Source organism: Prinia subflava, chromosome 10, assembly GCF_021018805.1.
Source record: "Prinia subflava isolate CZ2003 ecotype Zambia chromosome 10, Cam_Psub_1.2, whole genome shotgun sequence".
NCBI lineage: Eukaryota > Metazoa > Chordata > Aves > Passeriformes > Cisticolidae > Prinia > Prinia subflava.
The window spans coordinates 29192029-29212423 of record NC_086256.1 but is presented as its reverse complement, the minus strand read 5'-3'; the positions used below and the strand labels follow the sequence as shown (position 1 = coordinate 29212423).

The following is a 20395-nucleotide window of genomic DNA, read 5'->3' as shown; positions in this document are numbered from 1 at the left end:
GACAGTGAGACCAGTCAGCTGAAGAACAGGGCCTGAGTTGGCAACTGATGGGTCTCTGTCAGTTGTTTCAGAGCAAAAGTGAATCAATCCCAAGAGATGCCAGGTCATCTAGGCCTCTGTTCAGATGTGATATGTGGACAGTGTCACTTCCTCCTGTCATGCTGGTGATTTTATCCACCATCGTCATGAATCCTAAGGAGTTCCTGCTCTTGTTTTTTACTTCCTTTCCACTTCTTAGTGTCTGCTGAATTTCCTGTTTAGACTGCCTAGATTTTGCTTTTTCTCCCCTTATATGCCACATGTTAAGACCCACAGTTGGAAACAGTACAGGGGAAAAAACCCTCTTGACAATCTTTGAACATCAGTTTTGTCATAGCAATGCCCTGACTGATAAAAATCAAATGGCCACCTTTAATTAAATCAACAGCTCTAACTTCAGAGTAGTGCCTGTTTTTTAAGCCTTACCTGTTCAGTTTCTGCCATCTTCTGTGATTTTGTAGGAATCTTTGTTTTGTAGTCCCTGCAACAGGTGTAATTGTCTCTCATTTTTGGGAGCACAACCCCGAACCTGCCTGCTGTGCTGTTTGATGTGTGCAAGTCTGGTACTCCTGTGCCCCCTGTTTCCCTTTGTCATCCTGCACGGGCCCTCCCCCTCCCACCAAGTCTGACTTGCAGGGATTTGTTACTGAATTTTCAGCCTTACCCACGTGCGCCGTTTGTCCCACCTTTCATTAGGATAGTTTGCTTTTGCTTTTTCCCTCTAAAGGAATTAGTTAATAAAAGATATTAACACTCCAGCTTTGGTTATGTGAGCTCAGCTTGCCCAGCTTTTGTCTGTAGAAAGGCTTCCTCTTTTAAACCTTGGACTGAACTGGGTTCTTGTTGACAAAGCAAGCAGTGAAGTGAAAGGACAGGCTGATGCACATGAGAGCTCCCCAGTGCATTGCTGCTTCTACTCATTATAGTATTTGCAGTTTCAAATGCTTTATGAACTGATCTACAGACTCAAGATGTGTAGAAAATCAGTAAAGAAGATGTTTGTAGATTTGGGAGAGGAGGGGAATTTTTTCAGTAAATAAAGATTTACCTGCTGATGCTAACAATCTGAATGCAGTGTTTTCCAAATGAAAAGCAACTTCAGTGGCTGAGGAGTACATTTTAGTGTAAGTCCTCAAGCTTTTCCCAAGGTAGGATTTTTAGAGAGAACTTGGCTGTGTATTGATTTGTGACTTCATTAGCTCAGAAATAGCTCAGGCAGAGATGGTGTTTGTGTGAAAGGGCAGAAAATCTCTGCAGCTGGAAGGTCTTCAGTTTTACCCATCTGTCCCTCTGAAAGGAAAAATTAAGTATGGAAAGTCCTAAAACTGTTTAAGAAGTCTTAAGCTAAAGCTCTCCTGGTTGCTAAGCTCATCAGTGGTTTACTGTTGCCAAAAGGAGGAGGTTTCACTCCTTCTTTTCCCTGATGATAAATAGGAAGTGTTGTTCCTTTTCCGTAGAGCACATAGTTCTATTACACACTGAAAAACTTCCTCTCTCCAAAACATGGAGAGTTTTCTGTTGGATTGCTGGAATTGCCTGTGACAGGGATTGATGAGCCCTCATGTTGAACTCCAAGGTGACTGCCAGGAGCAGGGAAAACACAGGAAGATCTAATCCTTTTGGCAATGAGCTGTTAGTTCAGCTTTATTATTCTAAAACCTGTTCTGTACCCATCCTTTTCTTTGTATCTGTAAATATTACTAAGCTGTCACTAGCCAGAGCTTTGACTGTCAGGGACAGTCTGAGTGTCTGCAGTTGGCATCTCCTGATAGATCTTAGTGTGGGAGAAATATATTTGGAGGCGGGGAGTGAGAGCTGGATTCTTTTGAAATAGCTTTGCCATAAGCTTTCTGTCCTGCAAGACTGGACCTTGTGAGAACAGACTGTAATGAAACAAATGTTTAAAGGGGAATGAACCCAAATCTCTTAAAAAAATCTCAAGTCATAAAGGGAGTTTTGCTATACTCTCATGGAAAATGTTGTCCTCTAGCAGGGAGGTATTTTTGTTTGCTCTGCGTAGCTTTATGTCCTTGCAAGGCTGGTAGTTGAACTGGACTCTTCATTTCCCACAGCAGACCTTTCTGTGGTTTGTAGGGTTTTTTGGGCAGCTGTATCTCAAGACAAAGGTATTTGTTGCAGCTGTATTCTGCAGAAGGGAAAGTGGACACCAGAGTAGCTGGGTAGATGGAGACACATTTCAAACATTTTCTGCTGAGAGTGGTTACACCACAGGCTGCATCTGGATTTGCTGGCATTTCCAGCTTTATGAGGTTGAAGTCTTTTCCCTGATCTAATTGACCCAATGCCACGGCTACCTGCTATCTCCTTGATGTTGATATCACTACTGGTGAAACCACCTTTAATTCTCTTTGTGGATATGATCTGTCTAAAAAACCTCAACACCCAACAAAAAATCCACTCCACATCCCAAAAGCCAAACCTACATTTTGGTGGTGTTTTTAATTTGCAGTGTTTTAGCAGCCTGGTTTATGGCACGACTGTATATATTTGACTGGCAGTACCAAGTGGAAAAGGAACAAATATTGTCTTTACCAGTAAATAAAAATGTGTCCTTGGATTCTCTGGATGTGGTTCTGCCACTGCTTGAAAACAGAAATGAGGTGTGTCTTCATCCACCAGAGCCTGTCCTCAGGACCCGTGGGTCTGCATGGACACACAATTGTTGGCACAAAGGAGGAGAGAGCAGGACAGGCCCGTTTGGCACTGGCATACCCTGGAGAATACTTCTCCCAAGGATCTGTAGCTGTAGAAAAGCAGGTAGACGTAATTTATATCTTTTGATGGCAGCTGTTAATTTCTGTAATCCCTCAAGCCTGGCAGCAGGCACAATGAGGTGAAGAATAGTAGCAAAGAGATTTGTGTTTCAAGTAAGAATATTTAAACTGAAATACAAATTATTTGTAACTCAGTCTCATAGAGTTGTAACTACTAAGAGTTAGTGAAGGGAATGACAAAAAAAATTCTGTTTGTAGAGGACTGCACTAAATGAAGGCCATTAGACAAAGATTTGTCAATACCGACAAGATAATGGGGAATCAACTGGGAAATTCACCTGTGGTGAATCACATCTTTTTACTCATTGTGGTGATGTGGAACAGGACAACTTTGTTTTCTTTCCTGATTTCTGTGAGGAAGGCTTGACTGGTGGCTTGGATATTTCTGTACTACAGGTAATAGCCAAGAACATGCCACTAGCACCAGGCTTTGGTACAGCTGTGTGGGATGGAAGGGGAGCACTACTTGGATTTAGGCTTTGCATAGAACGGGAGGCAGGTGACTGATTTCTGCTCTGGTGAGTTTTCTGAGCTGCTCATTTAATCAGTTTTTTTTCCCTTTATGACAGGAAGGTAAAAGGAGGTAACATAGATGTGCATCCATCTGAGAAAGCCCTCATTGTCCATTATGAAGTGGAAGCGACGATTCTGGGAGAGATGGGAGACCCCATGCTGGGGGAGCGCAAGGAATGTCAGAAAATGTAAGGTCATATTAAGCTCTGGTGTTTTATTTTAATCCTCGTAGTCATAGATTCAATAACTCAGAGTACCACCTACCTCTGGGAAATTGTAGCTTATAATCTTTATGCAGCTTAGTGCTGGACTACCAGAGGGTTTCAAAGCTAACATATGCCTAGGAAGGTTAACATCTGAAACACACATTGTAAATTGCTTTTCAGCCATATCCTTTAAGGTGTTTTGTAGAGAAAAGTGATGGCTCCTGTTTTACATGATGGGTAATTGAGGCAGAGAAAAGTGAAGGGATTGTTTCCTGGCAAATGATAGTTCATGTTGGAGCAGGAAGTACCACTGAACCTCCTGACAGCCTTAAGCGCCAGCTGTGGGCTCTCCTGTTGTTTTGATCTGTCCCTGCCCAATCAGTGAATTCACTGCTTTATTTGCATTTTACTTTTGCCTGGTTCATTTCTTTCAAGACCATTAAAATACTCCCCACTGGAAAAGCCCAGAGAACTATCATAATTTCAGTTTTCAAGCTGCAAGGCTGGATCTATTCTAGGAGGGTTTTATCTCTGTACTGATTTCTTTTTGAAAATTTGAGCTGAAGTGGCTGCCTGTGTGTGCGTGTTAGAAGAGTAATTGGGGGAAAAAGAAAAGAGTATCCTTAAATTGCCTTCAATTTTTGAAGACACCAGAAGCATTCTTCTGTCATCAGATGAATCAGCAACTTGCATCTTCAAGGTGGTGGAATTCCTTTTTGTTCCACCCTGTTGTTAATGCCCACAGAGATTTCTTATTGCTCATTGCTTGTGGATCTGGCTGCAGATCTGCCAGAGCTGTGGGAGGCTCCTGGCACTGCAAAAGAACCTTCCTGTGCACACAACACCCAGAACTGTCTCTCATTTGGGACTTTTTAATGTGCAATACGCCTTTGAGGTCCTGTGCACTTTTTATGAGGTATATTGCAAATCAATTACTGTCCTTTGTATCTAAGATGGTTGTAGGGGATGGGTTCGTGCAGCTGCCTTTAATGTTGCTGCTTGTCAGCTCACGAACAGTTACGCTCCACCAAATCTGTTTGACAGTTGTTTGCCATTTGGAGCTCAGACACACCACTTTGACATGAAAGGCACGGGCACTGGGTTTATCAGGATCATTTCTGCTTGAAGAAATTCATGACTGTGTAAACATAATCAAAGGGCTGAAAATAAAAAAACTTAAAAACTGAAAAGAAACTTGTCTGTGTTGCAGAATTCGGCTGAAGAGTCTTAATGCAAATACAGACATTTGTTCCCTGGCTCGAAAGGTTGTTGAGGAGTGCAAGCTCATTCACCCCTCCAAACTCGCAGAAGTGGAGCAGCTGCTGTACTACCTGCAGAACCGCAGAGATTCTTCAGCAGGAAAAGGTAACAAATACAGGAACAAAGTGTTGGGACTGGGCTGCCTCAGCCTTGAACAAATACTGAGGTTTCCAGCTGAGAGCCCAGTGTGTCTGATGTACCAGTTCTCAGGGGATGGTGACAGTAGGGGACATGTATGTTTTATCACCCTTGGAAACAGTTATGATCTTGAAGTGAAATTGGAGGAAATTACCTTTTTAACAACCAAATTTATTACTTTGGTTGCACTCGATGCTTCTTAATGGCTGCCTTGTGCTTTAGCAGGACTTGAGAGGTACAGAGTCTGCTATTGGGTGCAGCCTTGTCACATTTAATCTGCACTTACAGTGACATCAAAAGTCTCTAAGAGGATCTTCCTAGAGAGACCTCTGCCATCACCTCTTTCAGGGGTAGACAGTGTGCCTAGGCTGAATTTGGGCTGTGTGGAAAGCTGGAGACTTTCAGAGCCTGACAAGCTTTGGTCCAGTGTAGCAGACAGCTTGGGGAATTTCTCTCATCTCAAGTTCCTGGCCTCTTGGTGCTCCTGTTCGTGTCTTAAGTTCACCTTAAACTTTTTGCTCAGGGCATAGTTGAATATTTATCATTAGATTCCACATTACCTTGCAGTTATCAAGGTTTCTTGTAACCATGAAATGGTAAGCTTTCTTCTCAAGCTGGATTGCTAGTGACACAAATTTAAAACGAAAATTTATGTTATATATGGGGTTTGATTGTAAGAGCTTTGCATGTTTTACCCTCTTTCACTCTGCATTTCTGTTCTTGGTGTGTCACAGGGCACAAGCAGAATCAAAGTGCTGAGGTCTCTCACTGTGGGAATGAGTGTTGTCATTCTGGGCTTGCTCTGACATTTATTACCCTCTGTCTCCGCAGCTGATTGGGCTGTCACTGATTATTTAGACTGAGTTGTCAAAGGCAGCTGAGGATTTGCTTTACTTCCTAGAGACTGTTCAGAAACCTCTATTAGTCTGGCAGGTCAGCTGGACACTAAAGAACTTTGACCTTGGTTTAACTAGAGTGTTCATTATGAGAACACTCATGTGCTTGCTCTGTGTTTGTGTGTAACTTAACTGCACTCATGTCTTTTTCTTTATAGAAAAGAAAGAGAAAACCAGCAAGCCAAAAGATCCACCTCCTTTTGAAGGAACAGAGGTAAATATTGGTGTTAAAAGAGAAATGAAAACCTTGTTTACTACTTCAGTAAGCAGTTACCAAACGGAGGAGGGGAGAGGAAATGCTGAATTGTTGTGGTTTTTTGATTCTTGTTTTTTTTAAACAAAGAACTTGGTTTGGAAATACTACACAATGGAAAAAAATTATCTCCATAAAGGGTAAAATATTTGACTTGCATACTTGCCCCTCCAGCTATAGCACACAGCAGGGCAGCCAGTGAGGTCTGGAACATCGGACAGGACACAGAGTCGTGTCTGAGCATCCTTTTATTTTTAGGAATTATACCTCCTCAGATTTCTTGCTGTTCATTGGCAGCGATTCTACATGTGTTGGGGTTTTTAAACTTGTATTTTATTTTTGCCTAAGATCTGTACTCAGAAGCTGAGTGCCCTTTGGTGTCATGACTGAATAACGTTGTGATTGCTGGTGTTGAATTGCCATCTCTCTCTGGGAAACCCTTGAATTGCCATCTCTCCTGTGAAACCCTTGAATTGCCATCTCTCTCTGTGAAACCCTTGAATTGCCATCTCTCTCTGGGAAACCCTTGAATTGCCATCTCTCCTGTGAAACCCTTGAATTGCCATCTCTCTCTGTGAAACCCTTGAATTGCCATCTCTCTCTGTGAAACCCTTGAATTGCCATCTCTCTCTGTGAAACCCTTGAATTGCCATCTCTCCTGTGAAACCCTTGAATTGCCGTCTCTCTCTGTGAAACCCTTGAATTGCCATCTCTCTCTGGGAAATCCTTGAATTGCCATCTCTCTCTGGGAAATCCTTGAATTGCCATCTCTCCTGTGAAACCCTTGAATTGCCGTCTCTCTCTGTGAAACCCTTGAATTGCCATCTCTCTCTGGGAAACCCTTGAATTGCCATCTCTCTCTGGGAAACCCTTGAATTGCCATCTCTCTCTCTGAAACCCTTGGATTGCCATCTCTCTCTGAAACCCTTGTTTCTGACTGCTTTCAGATTGATGAAGTTGCCAATATCAATAGCATGGATGAGTACATTGAGTTACTGTACGAGGACATTCCTGACAAGGTGCGTGGCTCTGCCCTCATCCTGCAACTGGCCAGGAATCCTGACAACTTGGAGGAGCTGCTTATAAATGGTAATTTTAAAACCCAATATTAATTTCTCTTTGTGTGCTGTTAATTTGTGTCCAGGGAAAAGTCGTTCACCTTTAATTTAGGATTTTCTGTAGTTTGCTAGACTCTATTTCTCTGTATATAATAAGGTAGCCATCTGAGCCTAGTTGGGTCTCTCTACAAATGGATGCTACTCAGACTGTTCTTAGGTGAACCTAATACTGCAATCTTCCTAGGCTCTACAGGCTTCAGCTGTTTTTTTCTGATCCCAGTTATTTTGATGCTAAATTAACTTCAGCTGGCATTACTGCTAGAGATGGGAATGGATTGTTGTATTCTGTAGATAGGAAACTTGCCTTGAAAAGGGGATTTGCAAGCTGACATAAGTTAATCTTGTGATTTTCTTTCCTTGCCCCTTTTGTCTCTTTTGCTGAGCTCTTATAGCCTCACATTCCTTAAGTAAATTATGACTTCAATACATGCCCATCTTGCACTGTCACCACAGAAGGTGGAATGGGATGGGAATGGTGAGCCATGAAATAATGGCTTGTCCCTATGAGTTGTTGAAAATATTTAGTGCTTCGTATTCCCTGTCGCTGCTTTTCTGATCAAGTAACATGGTGTACATGAGGAGAGACTAGCTAGGGGAAGGTGAATGGAAAAGTGAGTTAAATAAGACAAGGAGAAACCAAGTTATTAGATAATATTAATTAGATTTGGAGGAAAATAAATAGAAAGATGGATAAGGAATACTATCTGTCAAGGTAGAATTTAAAGGGGTTTTGAAAGTGCAAATTGTAGTGTTTTAGGTAGGGGACACAAAGTGATGTGGAACACAGAGCTGGCAGAGGCCAAAAAGATCCAAGGGTTAGTGGTGGTTTTAAGATAACTTTGGTGTTTGGTTGCACTTTCCCTCTATGTCGTTGCCTCTTGGGGTTTGTGACAGGGTGACCACCCAGGTACTCTCTGGTGCTGTCTCCAAACAGAACTCGTGAGCAGCGTGTCCTGCTAAAGTGAGATACCTGTGAAAGTGTTCCACTAGAAAATTTAAAATAAGGTGTATTCAAACTCTGACACTCACAAGCTGAAAAGGAAGGACACAAAATGCTGATGCTTCTCTGAATCTTGTTTCACTTCAGAAACTGCCCTGGGCGCATTGGCTAGAGTGCTGAGGGAAGACTGGAAACAAAGCATTGAACTGGCTACCAATATAATTTACATTTTCTTCTGCTTTTCGAGGTGAGTGCAGAGTCCCGGATTTAGGAACATAAAGAATTTGGCTCTGCTTAGTGGCTTTTCATTTGTTTTCTGCTCTGCACTGCAAAACTTCACTGAAGCAGGAAAAACAGACAGAAACATGCTTATGCCTCAGTTTTGTCACTTATAACAAAAAGAACTCTCATGGGGAGGCAGTTTGTAAGAGATCTGGGAAGAAGCTAGTAAAGATTCTGACTCACAGCTTTGTGTCAGAAATGAAAGGTGGCTGAGCTGCCACCTCTAATTTCCATCTGTACTCCTGTAGGGAAGAAACAATGTTCAAAACTGAAGTGAGTGCTTGCTCTTGTTTAGCTATGCCAGTATTTCAGCATACCCTGCCTAGAAATACTTCAAGCAGAAATTGCATTTACCTTGAGTTTAGGTTTCTATTATATTTCTGGTGAGGAGAGAGGGCTCTTGCAGTATGGAAGGCAGGGCTGAGGGGAAAACCTTTTCCTTTATGCATGAAATTTGGGATGTTTTCACTTTGATCTGGAACAACAGACTGTTCCTTTTCTTTCTACAGGTTGAGAAAATATTCATGTTTTCAGGGATTATTCTTATTTTGAAATAATTTTCCAGTAGGGAAGTGCTGTAATGGGGCTCACTGTAAATATCTTTTTCAATATTTCATGTGGTGCAGTATTGCTACCATAGATGTCAAAATAGCTACGGAGTTGTTGGCATTTATTCCTCACAAGTATTATTTCTTCACTGTAGTTTCTCTCAATTTCATGGGATAATCACACATTACAAAATTGGAGCTCTGTGTATGAATATCATAGACCATGAACTGAAGAGACATGAGCTTTGGCAGGAAGAACTTGCTAAAAAGAAGAAAGCTGATATCCTTTTGATGCTCTGGCATAGCCTGATGGCTTCTGACCTGTTTTCATGGGTGTTGTTGGGTTACACTAGAGGAATACACAGCACCTTCTGTAAAAGCAGTAGAATTTACACAAAAGTGCGAAATATAATTGCAGATAGGAGAAAGACCAAGAGGGAAGATTTTGGGGTATGGAAGAGGTTAAGCTGAAGCTACTAAAGCAACACAAGAAAAAAAAATTTGTATTTTATCACCGGTATGTCTTAGAACATCTGTGCTCCTTATTAGGGTGTAAAATATACCCACCTAGAAGGATAGAAGAGCCATGGCCTGGATTGCAGGTGTAGCAGGCTGGTGCTGAGGGAGAGTCGTGACACTGGGTATTCCACAGATCCCTTGCTTTTCACTAGTGAGTGAGGCACACTTTAGGGGACAGTTGTCATCTAGCCTGCATCACTTTTCTCTGAACTCCTTAACTTCTGTAATTCACTTGATGAAGATCCTGAAAATCAAACCCTGAAAAAGGACTATGAGAAAACTTACAAGAAATACAAAGGGCTGGTTGTCAAGCAGGAGCAGCTGCTTAGAGGTACCAAATCCAGATAGCAAATTATTTTGTTGGTGGTAAACATGGCTGAGGGATCCTGTTTGATTTTTGTTATAACCAGGATGTCTTAAACATCCTGAATGTGTGGATGAATATGGAAGAGTGTTGCCAAAGAAGAGGGAGAAGACAAGTACTTTATCAGATTGACACTATTAATAATTTTAAAAGCCGTTTGTCTGAAGAAGAGCAAAAGTGATCCATTCTTCTTTGCTCATGATGTTGGTTTGGGAGGAGTTGGGTGTTTGGGATTTTTGAATTTGCCTAACTTAGCTTGTATCTGACTCTTAGAATAGATTTCATTCTATCTCAGTTTTTGTACTAAAATACACTTCATGTTAGATTGGAATTATCTGAGTTACAAACCTTTCCTGAGAGGGGCTTTATAATGGCTCCTGTTGGAATTGAAATTAAAAAAAATACAAACCACACAACATAAAAAGCTTCTAGTGATCATAATTCTAATTTCTTTTCAGGGCCACGATTAGAATTAACCTTCTTAATGCTTTTTAAAGAGGCAAAAAAATATTCACAGGCAATTTCCTTCAAAATGCATTGAAAAGGGAGCATAATGCTTCTGAAAGTCTTGTCTTCAGCACCTAAAGTGTAAATAGAGACTTGTTTAGTTGTGCTGGTTGTGATCTGTTGATTTGTGTTGACCTTTGTTAGTTGCGATTTACCTTCTGCTGAACCTCGCTGAGGATACGCGCATTGAGCTGAAGATGAGGAACAAGAACATTGTCCACATGTTGGTCAAAGCACTGGACCGGGATAATTTTGAGCTGCTCATCCTCGTTGTAACCTTCCTGAAGAAACTCAGCATTTTCATGGAGAACAAAAATGATATGGTGAGGCTTGTAGCACTCCACTGCCATGCTGGAAAGGTTGGAGTTCTGAAAACTTGGTGTGGTTGGAGGGAAGAGGGAGAGATCTCTGCTTTCATGCTGAGTATCTCTAGCACTGATTATCCTATTTTGTTACAAGTAAAATGAGTGAAAGGAAAGCACAACATCCAGTCAGTTGGTTGTCAAACCTACTGCAAATAGTTTTGAGGAAATGTCATCCCAAACAGAGAATATGATCCAAAATATGATCCACAAAATCCCAAATTTTGAATTCAGCACCTCAGAGTCTTGTCATACCCACACTTCTGGTGATGCCCATGACTCTGCCCCCAGACTATGCTGGTGACAAGATATTATTGTTTCTGCCATGCATTGACTTAGGAAGAGAGGTATTTGTCCTTCTGGAGTTTGCTAGACTAGTTTACTTGTTTCCTGTGTCAGTTTGGTTTTGAAGGGCACTTCACATCTGTTCCTTCCTGCTGCCATTAGCTCCTAAGAACTGGAGGCAGTTATCCTTCATAAGATTTTTTACACTTCTGAAATTGTAGCATACTTCTTTTTGTGACTTCAACCTCTAGCCAAGTATTTCCTTTACTGATGCTTTAAGAGATGCTTGACTTCACCTTTGAGCCTCTATTACAATTTATTGGATGAAAATGATACATTTTCCTTATCCAAGAGGTATAATCTGAGATCAATGGTACACAGACTCAGATGAAAAGCTCTGTATAAAAGCAGTAGTGAATTAACTGGACCTTTGCATGCATGTGCACTGAGCACTGCAGACAAGAAGTATCTCCCTTATTTTTATATGTGACTTGGTTAGGAAAATAAGAATTAGCTCTGCAGCTCACTGATTTGCTGGCACACTTTCCCCATTCCATCTGATTTAGTGGAAAGACAAATGAAACAAAGTTGTTGAATCAGTTTTATTTCAGAGCGTTCTAACAGTTTTGAAAATGTTGGTGTGATTCAGGTCAGCTGTCTGAGCATTCCTTACTGATAATAAATATGATGATTTTTTTCTCCCTGTTTTTTTTAAGGAAAGCACCCAGTGAAGGAGAAGGTGTTCTGACATTTGTGTTGGGCAGTCATACAAGACTGTCAAAGACAAAATGATCCAAGATTAGTTGTGCAGCACCTGATTCTAAGTAAAACTGAATAATCCATATGTATTTATAGCACATTCTTTCCTTGGCTATTCCAGGGCCATATTAAATTTAAATCAGTGAGGTAGGAGTTCTTGCTATCTGATTGTTTCTGATCAAAGCTGTCTAGGCAGTTGTTAGATTATTGCACTGTGTTGTGTGAGGAGAGCTGTAGTTTCTTCATTCAGTGTCTATTTATAACTAGAGTAGTAATGTACATGGAGAAGTCTGAAGAATGCCAAGTAATTTTATGTGCCTCCTTCTGGCCAAAGAAGGATCTGGGAAACAAAAAAATGTATGCATTTAAAAGATTATGTCAAATAAAAGCACAGAAATGTTGCTTAAAACATGATAAAAACTTTCTGAAGTCTTGCCAGTTCAGATGTGTTTTCTGGCTGGTAAAGTGAACATGATCTCAGGAACTGATACCACTTCTCAGTTCCTGGATTCCACTTTTTAATTGGAAAGTGATACATGTTTCAAGATGACTTTCATGCTTTTATTAAATTAACATGCAGGATGGCATGCCTCTTCTAAGAGCACATGCACACTTCTGTCTAGGGGTTCATTTGAAATTCATAATGAAAGGTCTCAAATTCTTTCTGGATGCCAATTTTCTGTCTTTCTTGGTTGAGTCTATCTTTGACTCTACTGGCTGTTGCTGCAGGATTGCATGTGTTAAAGTTTAAATGAGTATGCTCACCCCAATCTAGTTTTGCAGGTCATGTCTTCACCACATTCCTGCAGTATTCCAACTGTGAGGAATGTTTCCAAGACCTCTGAACTGGTTGGTTCAAAACCTTTTTTAATCAATGTTTCCCAGTAACCCAATCTAGAAGACTGCAACCACAGAGGCATAAGCAAAACTGCTTCAGATGAAAATGCATTAACAGTCACTATTATGGCTACAAATTGGATACTGAAGCCAAAGTGAGTTTGGATAGATTATGGCTTTCGCTTTTTTTTCTTTGAAATACAGGTTGAAATGGATATTGTTGAAAAACTTGTGAAGATGGTACCATGTGAGCATGAAGACCTGCTGAATATCACTCTTCGACTCTTACTGAATCTCTCCTTTGACACAGGCCTGAGAAGTAAAATGGTCCATGTTGGTTTGCTCCCCAAGCTCACTGCACTCCTGGGTACGTCTCCTTTTGGTCTAACACAGACATTTCAGCATTTCAGTGCAGCTGTTTGCATCGTGGTATGGTGTACCTAAAAGTTGCTGTGTCACTTTTGCCTTTGCCACTTCCTCACGACTCCCAGCTTCTCAGCATTCACATCATCTTGTCACACACAGGTCTAAACAGAAGTTTAGAATGTTTCCAGTGGATTTACTTCTAGGGTGTCTTAAACTGTAGAATAAATCTTGCAGTCTTTCAATATTACTTCAGTGGCTACCTGAAAATCAAGCCACATGAGCTGACATGAATGATGTTTGAAATTCTGGGGTAGCAGCAAGGAAAAATAGCCAGAAGCTTCACAGAGCCTAGCTGATGAAGGTACAAACTATATATATATAAAATGTTTTTAATGAAGCTTGATATACCTGCTGGCTCTTGTAACTTGTCCAGATAGGTCAGAAAATCTCCCAATTTTGTTAATTTTCAGTCTAGGCAGTACTGATTTCTAGACTTTCAGCTTGGCAGTCTTGTGTTAAGATGATGTAAGTACATCAGTTACAAGTGAAACTTTTTGTTATCTCTAGGGGAAAACCATGGAAACAATAAGGAGTTTGGAAAAAGCAGAGGATTGTTCTGTTTGATCACTGTTGTATGCTGGAGTTCTGAGGAGGGAATTTTATTTCTTTTTGTGTGTTCTTTGGCTGATACTACCTGGAGGCTGCTCTGGTAGATGCACGAAAGGTTTAGCAGCTTTTGGCTCGAAGGATTGCTGAGTGAGAATAGAGGATCTTGTCTGGTGTGAATCACTCATGCAAGACATTGCTGAAGTCTTCTGAAATCTGTTGGCTTTGGGATGTGCTAAATCCAGTGCAGAGGGTGTATCCAGATACTGGCTGGAGCAAGGGCAATGCAGTGGTGAATCTCGGCTTTCTCCTCTGGCTTTGAAGTCTCTTGAGGCTGTTTGTCTCCTCAGTTCTACTTCAACCTCTATATGGCCCTATTGCTGTTGAGTGAAGACCATGAAAACTTAGAGTGCTTTGGAAGCCTTAATCCTGTTGGTAATTGTTATATCACAGCTACCTGGTACAACCTGAAATGCCTCACATCCTTTTATACCTTCTGTCCCACTACTATGTTTGCACTGGTCTGAGCTAGGACAATGAAAATTGGCATTTGAAATCCCTCTTCTTTATCTTTTTATCCTCAAGACAATGTTATTTGGTAGTAAAGTGAACTGAGAAATGGAAGCTGATGAGGAAATCTCTTTCCTCTTGTTTGAGAGAGGATCTGGTTGGTTAGTTAGTTTGGTTCAGCTTGGGCTGAAAGCTTTTTGGAGCAGGAACTTGTCCTTTTTGTTCATACAGCAGATAATGTGGTGATCTAAAGGGGGGCTTCAGGGGATTTGTCACCCCAGGCAATGGCATGACACAAATCACTGAAGTCCCTGCTCCCAGAAATTCCCAGTTAACAGTAGAGTCAGACAGAACTCACCAGTTCAGATCTGCATTCTGGAGTCTGTTTGTGATGTGGAGAGGAGAACTGCTTTTCAAATGCCATTCTCTTAGAGTTGTAACTAGGTCTGTGTGAAGGCTGTTTAGCTCTGAAGAACTGGTTGCTAAAACTGAAATCTCTTCTTTAAGTGGCTGTTAGGGTAATCTACTGCAAGTTCTGCTGGTACTTCCAGAATATTCACAGTGTGTTTCTTTTCTCATCTTGGAAGTATTCAGCCATTCTTTCTCTTGTTTTTAATTTTTCATAGAGGCATGTGCTGTTTGACCTTGCTTCTCCCTGTAGAATTGGTTGATACTTACTTTTGATGTGCTAACTAGAAAACCTAGGGAGAAATGGTCTATTTCTTATTTCTTTAAGCCATCATTGTGATTTGTGGGACTTTTCTTGGTGTGGTGATTCAAGCAATTCTCAAATGCATCACTTGGCATATCCTGTCTGAAAGAAGTCTGCAGGCTGAATAATAAAAGAGCCATGTGCCAGATGCCCCATTTATACAGGTTATTTGGGTATTAAACACACATTATTCAAGTCAGTACCCTTCAGTTTACATTTGCAGGTCCTCTCCAAGTGCTAACACAGCACAACAGCTGTTGACAAGTCCCTGTACAACTCTTAATGCCAAGAGGTCAAACGTGCTGACTCAACTCCTGAAATTTAACATTTGTGCATGCTGGGCCTCTGAGTCTCTAGCACTGGGTTTGGGGTGGGTACAGATTAAGTGCAGTGGGTGTTTAAGGGGAGAGTTGAGATGGCAAAGAGTTAAAGGATTTGGTAGGCAGTGGTTTAGGGCTGAGCATGGAGGTGAATGCAGTGTGCAGTTCTGGAAGATGCACTGCTTTCCCAAGGGACACTGAATTGCTTGGGACCAGGAGGGCTCTAAATGGAGGTAGAGGCTGAAGCAGTGGGGATGGACTGGCTCCAGCTGAGCTCTCAGGAATGGAATAAGTGTGCCATGGATATAATGGAGAAGGACCATCTTCTTTCTTTCAATCACACTCCAGAGTGTTGAGGCTGCTGTTAAAAGCATGGACATGAGAAATTCTGCTTAAGTCTTGGTTTCCATTTTAATTAGCTTTTTCTTTTTACCAGTGCCAATGCCTGCCTCCCCATGGAGCTGTGCCAGTCAGCACCACTCGCTCGTTGTGGTGGCTTCTCTTCACAAGTCTCAAGTATTGTATATGTATATGACAAGGCTCCCTTTGCTCCCTGCAGGCACCCAAATTAATCAGCCACAGCTGATCTTTGTTCTGCTGGGATTCTCAAAGAGCTTTGTGCAGCTAAGGGAGGTTTGGCTTCACATTTGGGATGTGAAGCTGGAGCAGAGCTGTGGAGGCCTGTAAGATACAGTCTGCTGTGTTCAGCTTTTTCCATACATAGGGTGGTTAAGGAGCTATGGAAAGAGGTTTTGTTGCTTTGTGTGACTTCCATCCTTTAAGAAAACCTTTTAAATGTTGAACCACCTGAGCCCTGCAGAGAAGGTTTTCTGTAGTGTGGCTTTGTTTTAATACTTAGACATTTTGTTGAGAGCGATCTTTCCTTTCTGTGCCAATATATGTGAAGTATGACTTCAGTTGCCTAAGGTGAGAATTCATGTGAATTCACCAAGTGGTTTAAACTAGATGTTTGCCTGAAATGTGGAAAACACAGGTTCAGTGTTTTGCAGTCATCCCCTTGGAAAGAGAGACCAAAGCAGCCTGCTGCACACTACTCTGTGGAGGTTTGCTTCCCTCTTAGAGTGCTCTCGTTGGGTTTTGCATGGCAGAATTCAAGGGGAGTGGAGCAGACTTTCTCCAGGTATGACAGAGTTTGGAAAACAGAGGAAACATAGACCTGAACTTAAAAACAGGATACCAGTATGTTTTCTTGATCCCTGGAAATGCTCTTCCACTGTTGGACGTAAGGGAAATGTTACCCTTTTTCATAATTCTTCTCTTGGATATGTGGTTGGCTTCTAAAGTTAATGCCCTGGCAGCAAACAGAACAAAACATTGTCTACAAGGAAAAATAAACCCCCCTCACTTTTTGTTTGGACCAAATCCACTTTGTTTTTCAGTTAAATGGCTAAACTGAATACAAAATTTTTAGTACAGCTCTCTTAAATATAGGCACAGCTTGTAATTGGTAGTCTTCTAATAAGGGTGCTATTTTATGCTGCGTCTGAGTTATTTCTTACCCTTTGTGAAGTGAGACAAATAGTTCCCCATTTGCCATGAGAACAGCAGGCAGTTTGTGCAGCAGAGCCAGCTGAGTGCTGCTGTGGGGTTAAGGCAGCCTGAACAGCTCAGGGTGGATCCCTGCTCAGAAGCAGCTCCTGGCAGCATCCCTGTGCCGTGGCAGTGCTGGCGTTTCTGGTTCCTTCCATCAGTGAGGTATCCCTCTCCAAGGATGCAAATTACAGGGAATGTTGCAAAAGCTGTTACAGTGGGAACTGTGTTGCTGCTCAAAGAGTAAAAGGAGTAGGTCTGACTCTGCAGGGAACAAACTTTTTTTTTTTGGTGTTGTGTGTGTTCTTCTCCTGGAGCTGCTGGACAGTTCTTAGGGGTACTCAATACATATCTTCTTGAAATGCCATTTTCTTTTCATTCACTCCCCAGTGTGAGCCATGCTGAAAGAGTGAAACCCCGTTATGCTTGGAAGTCAGACTTAAGTATCTATTCAGTTGCTTGCAATTAGTATCTGCTTTTAAAAATTGAACACAGATGAGCTGAAAAGTGGGTGAGTCACAAAACTCAGGATCAGCCTGAGGATCAGCCGCAGATCAGGCCCAAACAGAACATGGAGTGCAAAAGGGTTGTCCATACAGCTGTGAAAGTGCCACACAGGGCCAAGGTAGTCAATCTCAACAAGATTTCAGGTGGTAAGGAACATCCTGGGTTATGTTTTCCAGCACTGAGTACAGTGGCTCAAAGCAGTTTGGTTTTGTGGATTTGTGTTCAGCCAAGCACATGAGTGTTTGTTACACAGCACTCTGAAATACAGTGTGGGCAGCCCCAGGCGGCAACAGTATGGTCTTGCCAGTCACAGATTGTGCCCAGTCTCTCTGCCTTACTAATGTGAGCATCCTGGAATGATGGTCCTAATTTCTTGCTGTTCTAAGACTTAATATAAGCACAAGGAGGAGCAGTAGCCACCTAATTTTAGATTAAAATTCAAGGGCTGTGCAAACTCCAAAGTCAGTCAGACTTCTCTGACTTGTTCATTTAAGCTGGAGAAGCCAGAGCAGAGAGTAGCACTGACAGTCACATTTAGTCCTCAGTGGAGAGCCTGTCTTTACTGGGTTCATTGACAGAATCTTTTCTGGGAACTGCTGAAATTCCTCTGATATTTTTCCATTCTTTACAAGTTGGGTTTAATGAGCAATCAAAGAATTGCCAAACAGTTGTATGTTGGGCTTCTTAACAGTCAAGGCTTGATATGGTATGCAGCCAAGCTGGATTATATGTGGTGACTGCTGTTTAAAAGCCAAGTAGTACTTTGCTCTCTAATTAACGGAGTGCTGTGGGTTTTTAATGCTCTATTCCTTTTATGAAAGTTTCTTTTAAGAAGGCTTAAAGTAGATGTGCTCTCTTTATGAGTTCACTTGGCCTTTTTGTAATGAACTTATTATGGAGCTTCACACATCTGTTGAAAAATGGAGCTTCTTATAGGCTACTGCAGTGTTTTTTCTGACTTTAATAGGCCTCGTTTATCCTATAAAGAAACATACATTTTCTTACCTGATCAAGTGAGCAAACAATAAGGGTCAGATGTGGCAAAGACCCTAACAAAAAGCACATGTCCAGCCATCAGGGTGAGGTAAAGTCATATCGGGATTGCTTGAAGTTATTAATGGCAGTAAAATTTATGCTTCCTCCTGTTTTCCCAATTAAATTGAGAAACCTTTTTTTCCTAAGGTGGTTCTGCAGCAGCTGGTTCCAATACTACTTGTGTGAATATTGCCTGGGGTGTCTCCATTCCTTTATAGTAAAGGCTGGCTAAAGCACATTAAGTAACAGTTCAGCTACAGGGACCAGTCTGTTGGCAAGCAGCAATTATTAAGGGATTTATTTTAATGGTAGTTTTTTTATCATTTGTGGTGAGTATAGCCAAGGCTTAAAAAAAGAGAAAAACCCTCAACAACAAACAAAAAGAACCCCAACATAAAAAAACCCTCAAAGCAAAAACATGTCTTAACAATAATTTTCAGAATCCTTATTAGAAGTGCAGATAGACCTAAGCATGTCTGAGTGACTTAAGGAGAGGTGTACAATATATCTTAGAACTCAACATTTAAATTTAGATACCTTAAATGTGGATTCTACAGCAAACTTTAAAGAAGAAATGACTTCTCATTTTGAGAAATCTGTATGAACTGAATGTAGAGACTCATCAGTATCAGGTGAGTGAAAGCTCCTTGCTGTGGTGTGCTGGTGACAAGTGCATATCAGTGAATTTACCTGTGTTACTGGCTTTTCTAGTAAAGAGAATAACTTGAGTGGAACATAGGAAACTAACTTCATGTGTGTAGGCTGAAAATAAAAATGCTCATGGCTGCAGCAAGGACAGGAGTGGAGAGATGGCAGCAGTCTAGAGATGAGGGAGCTGAGTTGTTGGAAATTCACTGAAGTCACGAATGGAAAGGATCCCCTGAGCCAGTATTTCTGTTGTGGAGCTTACAAGATGTGACTGATTAATTCAAAGCGTTTAATGGTTTCTGAGCTTATTGCAAGAGCAAATTAATACTTAACAGTAAAAAGTAAATCTAATCTTCTGCTGAACTGTTGACATCTGACAGCTTTACAGAGCTTAACTTGAATGCCTGAAGCATGACAGAACACAAACAACTAGTTCTGGTTTCTTGGAAAAATCTCCATAAAGAAGGGGTGGGGCACTTCTGCAAATCTTCCTGATCTGTGGTGATATCATCATAAAGAGGGCCAGGGTGGAAGAGAGGAGCACCTTTGTCACCTTTGTCTGGTTTTGAAGAACATTACAGAAGGCTTAGAAAAGTCTTCAAAACCAGGGTGACACACCTTTTCCAGAGCTGTTGTGAAGGCTGCAGAGGGCCGGCCTCAAAGGACCACATGGAACAATTTTGCTGCTGGAGTAGTCCTAGAGCTCCTGAGGATTTTACAAGTTCAGGTGTAAGGGACAAGGTTACTATCTGCTTTCCTTCAAGACATATGGAAGCATCTGAACTCATAAGTTTGTTCCTTCCTTAAGAGTTTCTTAAATGATTGTTGCAGTCCAGGAGACCAACTGTAGATTACCCACATCTGCATTTGCTGAGGTGAGAAATGCTTTGTCAGTTGAAAATATTCTCTTCAAATCCTTTTAAATGGGTGCTTGAGTAATACAGAGCTCAGTTCTTGCTATCTGGAAGACTCGAAAGCTCAACCAATATTTAACTCTACTTTTTGGGCTTAGTAGATTTGAACCTCAGCTTTGGAATTCAGCATCTTCAGAACAGTGGTAAAAGCAGTTTCCATTTCAGAGTGGTGAATCATTCCTTTCTCAGGGCTGGAGGCAGCATCCTGCATTGGGTTTGTTCCCCCTTCAGGCAGGAGTGTGTTGGAATCCAGCTGCACCATCCATTCAGAGCTGAGATGCTCTGCTGTGGAGCCAGGAGCACAGAAAACCTCCACCTATTTCCTTTCCCATTGAATTCCAAACTAGATTAAAAGAGTGTGCTTAGATCCAAAAAGTCTCAATATTTTCTAGTAATTTTAATTGTAGCAGTAGATACATTTTAATGAAATAATAGTGCAGATATGGCAAAAATGATACATGTCCTATACATTTCCATTTAATCTACGTAGTGTGGTGGAGACTTCTAGAAGATCTTTGCTTAGAATTTTTTCCACTTACTTTGGAAGTATGTGTTCCCTTAGTTTGAATCAGACTAAGAACCTGTTCTGATTTCTAGTTTCTGAT

At 41.3% G+C, this 20395-nt stretch overlaps 1 protein-coding gene across 3 annotated transcripts in view; it reads left to right on the top strand.

The window, feature by feature from the left end:
• The window catches only part of KIFAP3 (kinesin associated protein 3), a 67606-nt gene that overhangs the window by 1081 nt on the left and 46130 nt on the right, over window positions 1–20395 (top strand). For all 3 annotated transcript variants that reach the window (XM_063406637.1, XM_063406636.1, XM_063406638.1), the window contains exons 2-10: window positions 3404–3535; window positions 4764–4918; window positions 6006–6061; window positions 7048–7189; window positions 8306–8405; window positions 9144–9268; window positions 9740–9838; window positions 10523–10701; window positions 12826–12988. In XM_063406637.1, coding sequence (XP_063262707.1) covers window positions 3404–3535; window positions 4764–4918; window positions 6006–6061; window positions 7048–7189; window positions 8306–8405; window positions 9144–9268; window positions 9740–9838; window positions 10523–10701; window positions 12826–12988 — 1151 coding nt within the window. The remainder of the gene's footprint in view (window positions 1–3403; window positions 3536–4763; window positions 4919–6005; window positions 6062–7047; window positions 7190–8305; window positions 8406–9143; window positions 9269–9739; window positions 9839–10522; window positions 10702–12825; window positions 12989–20395) is intronic.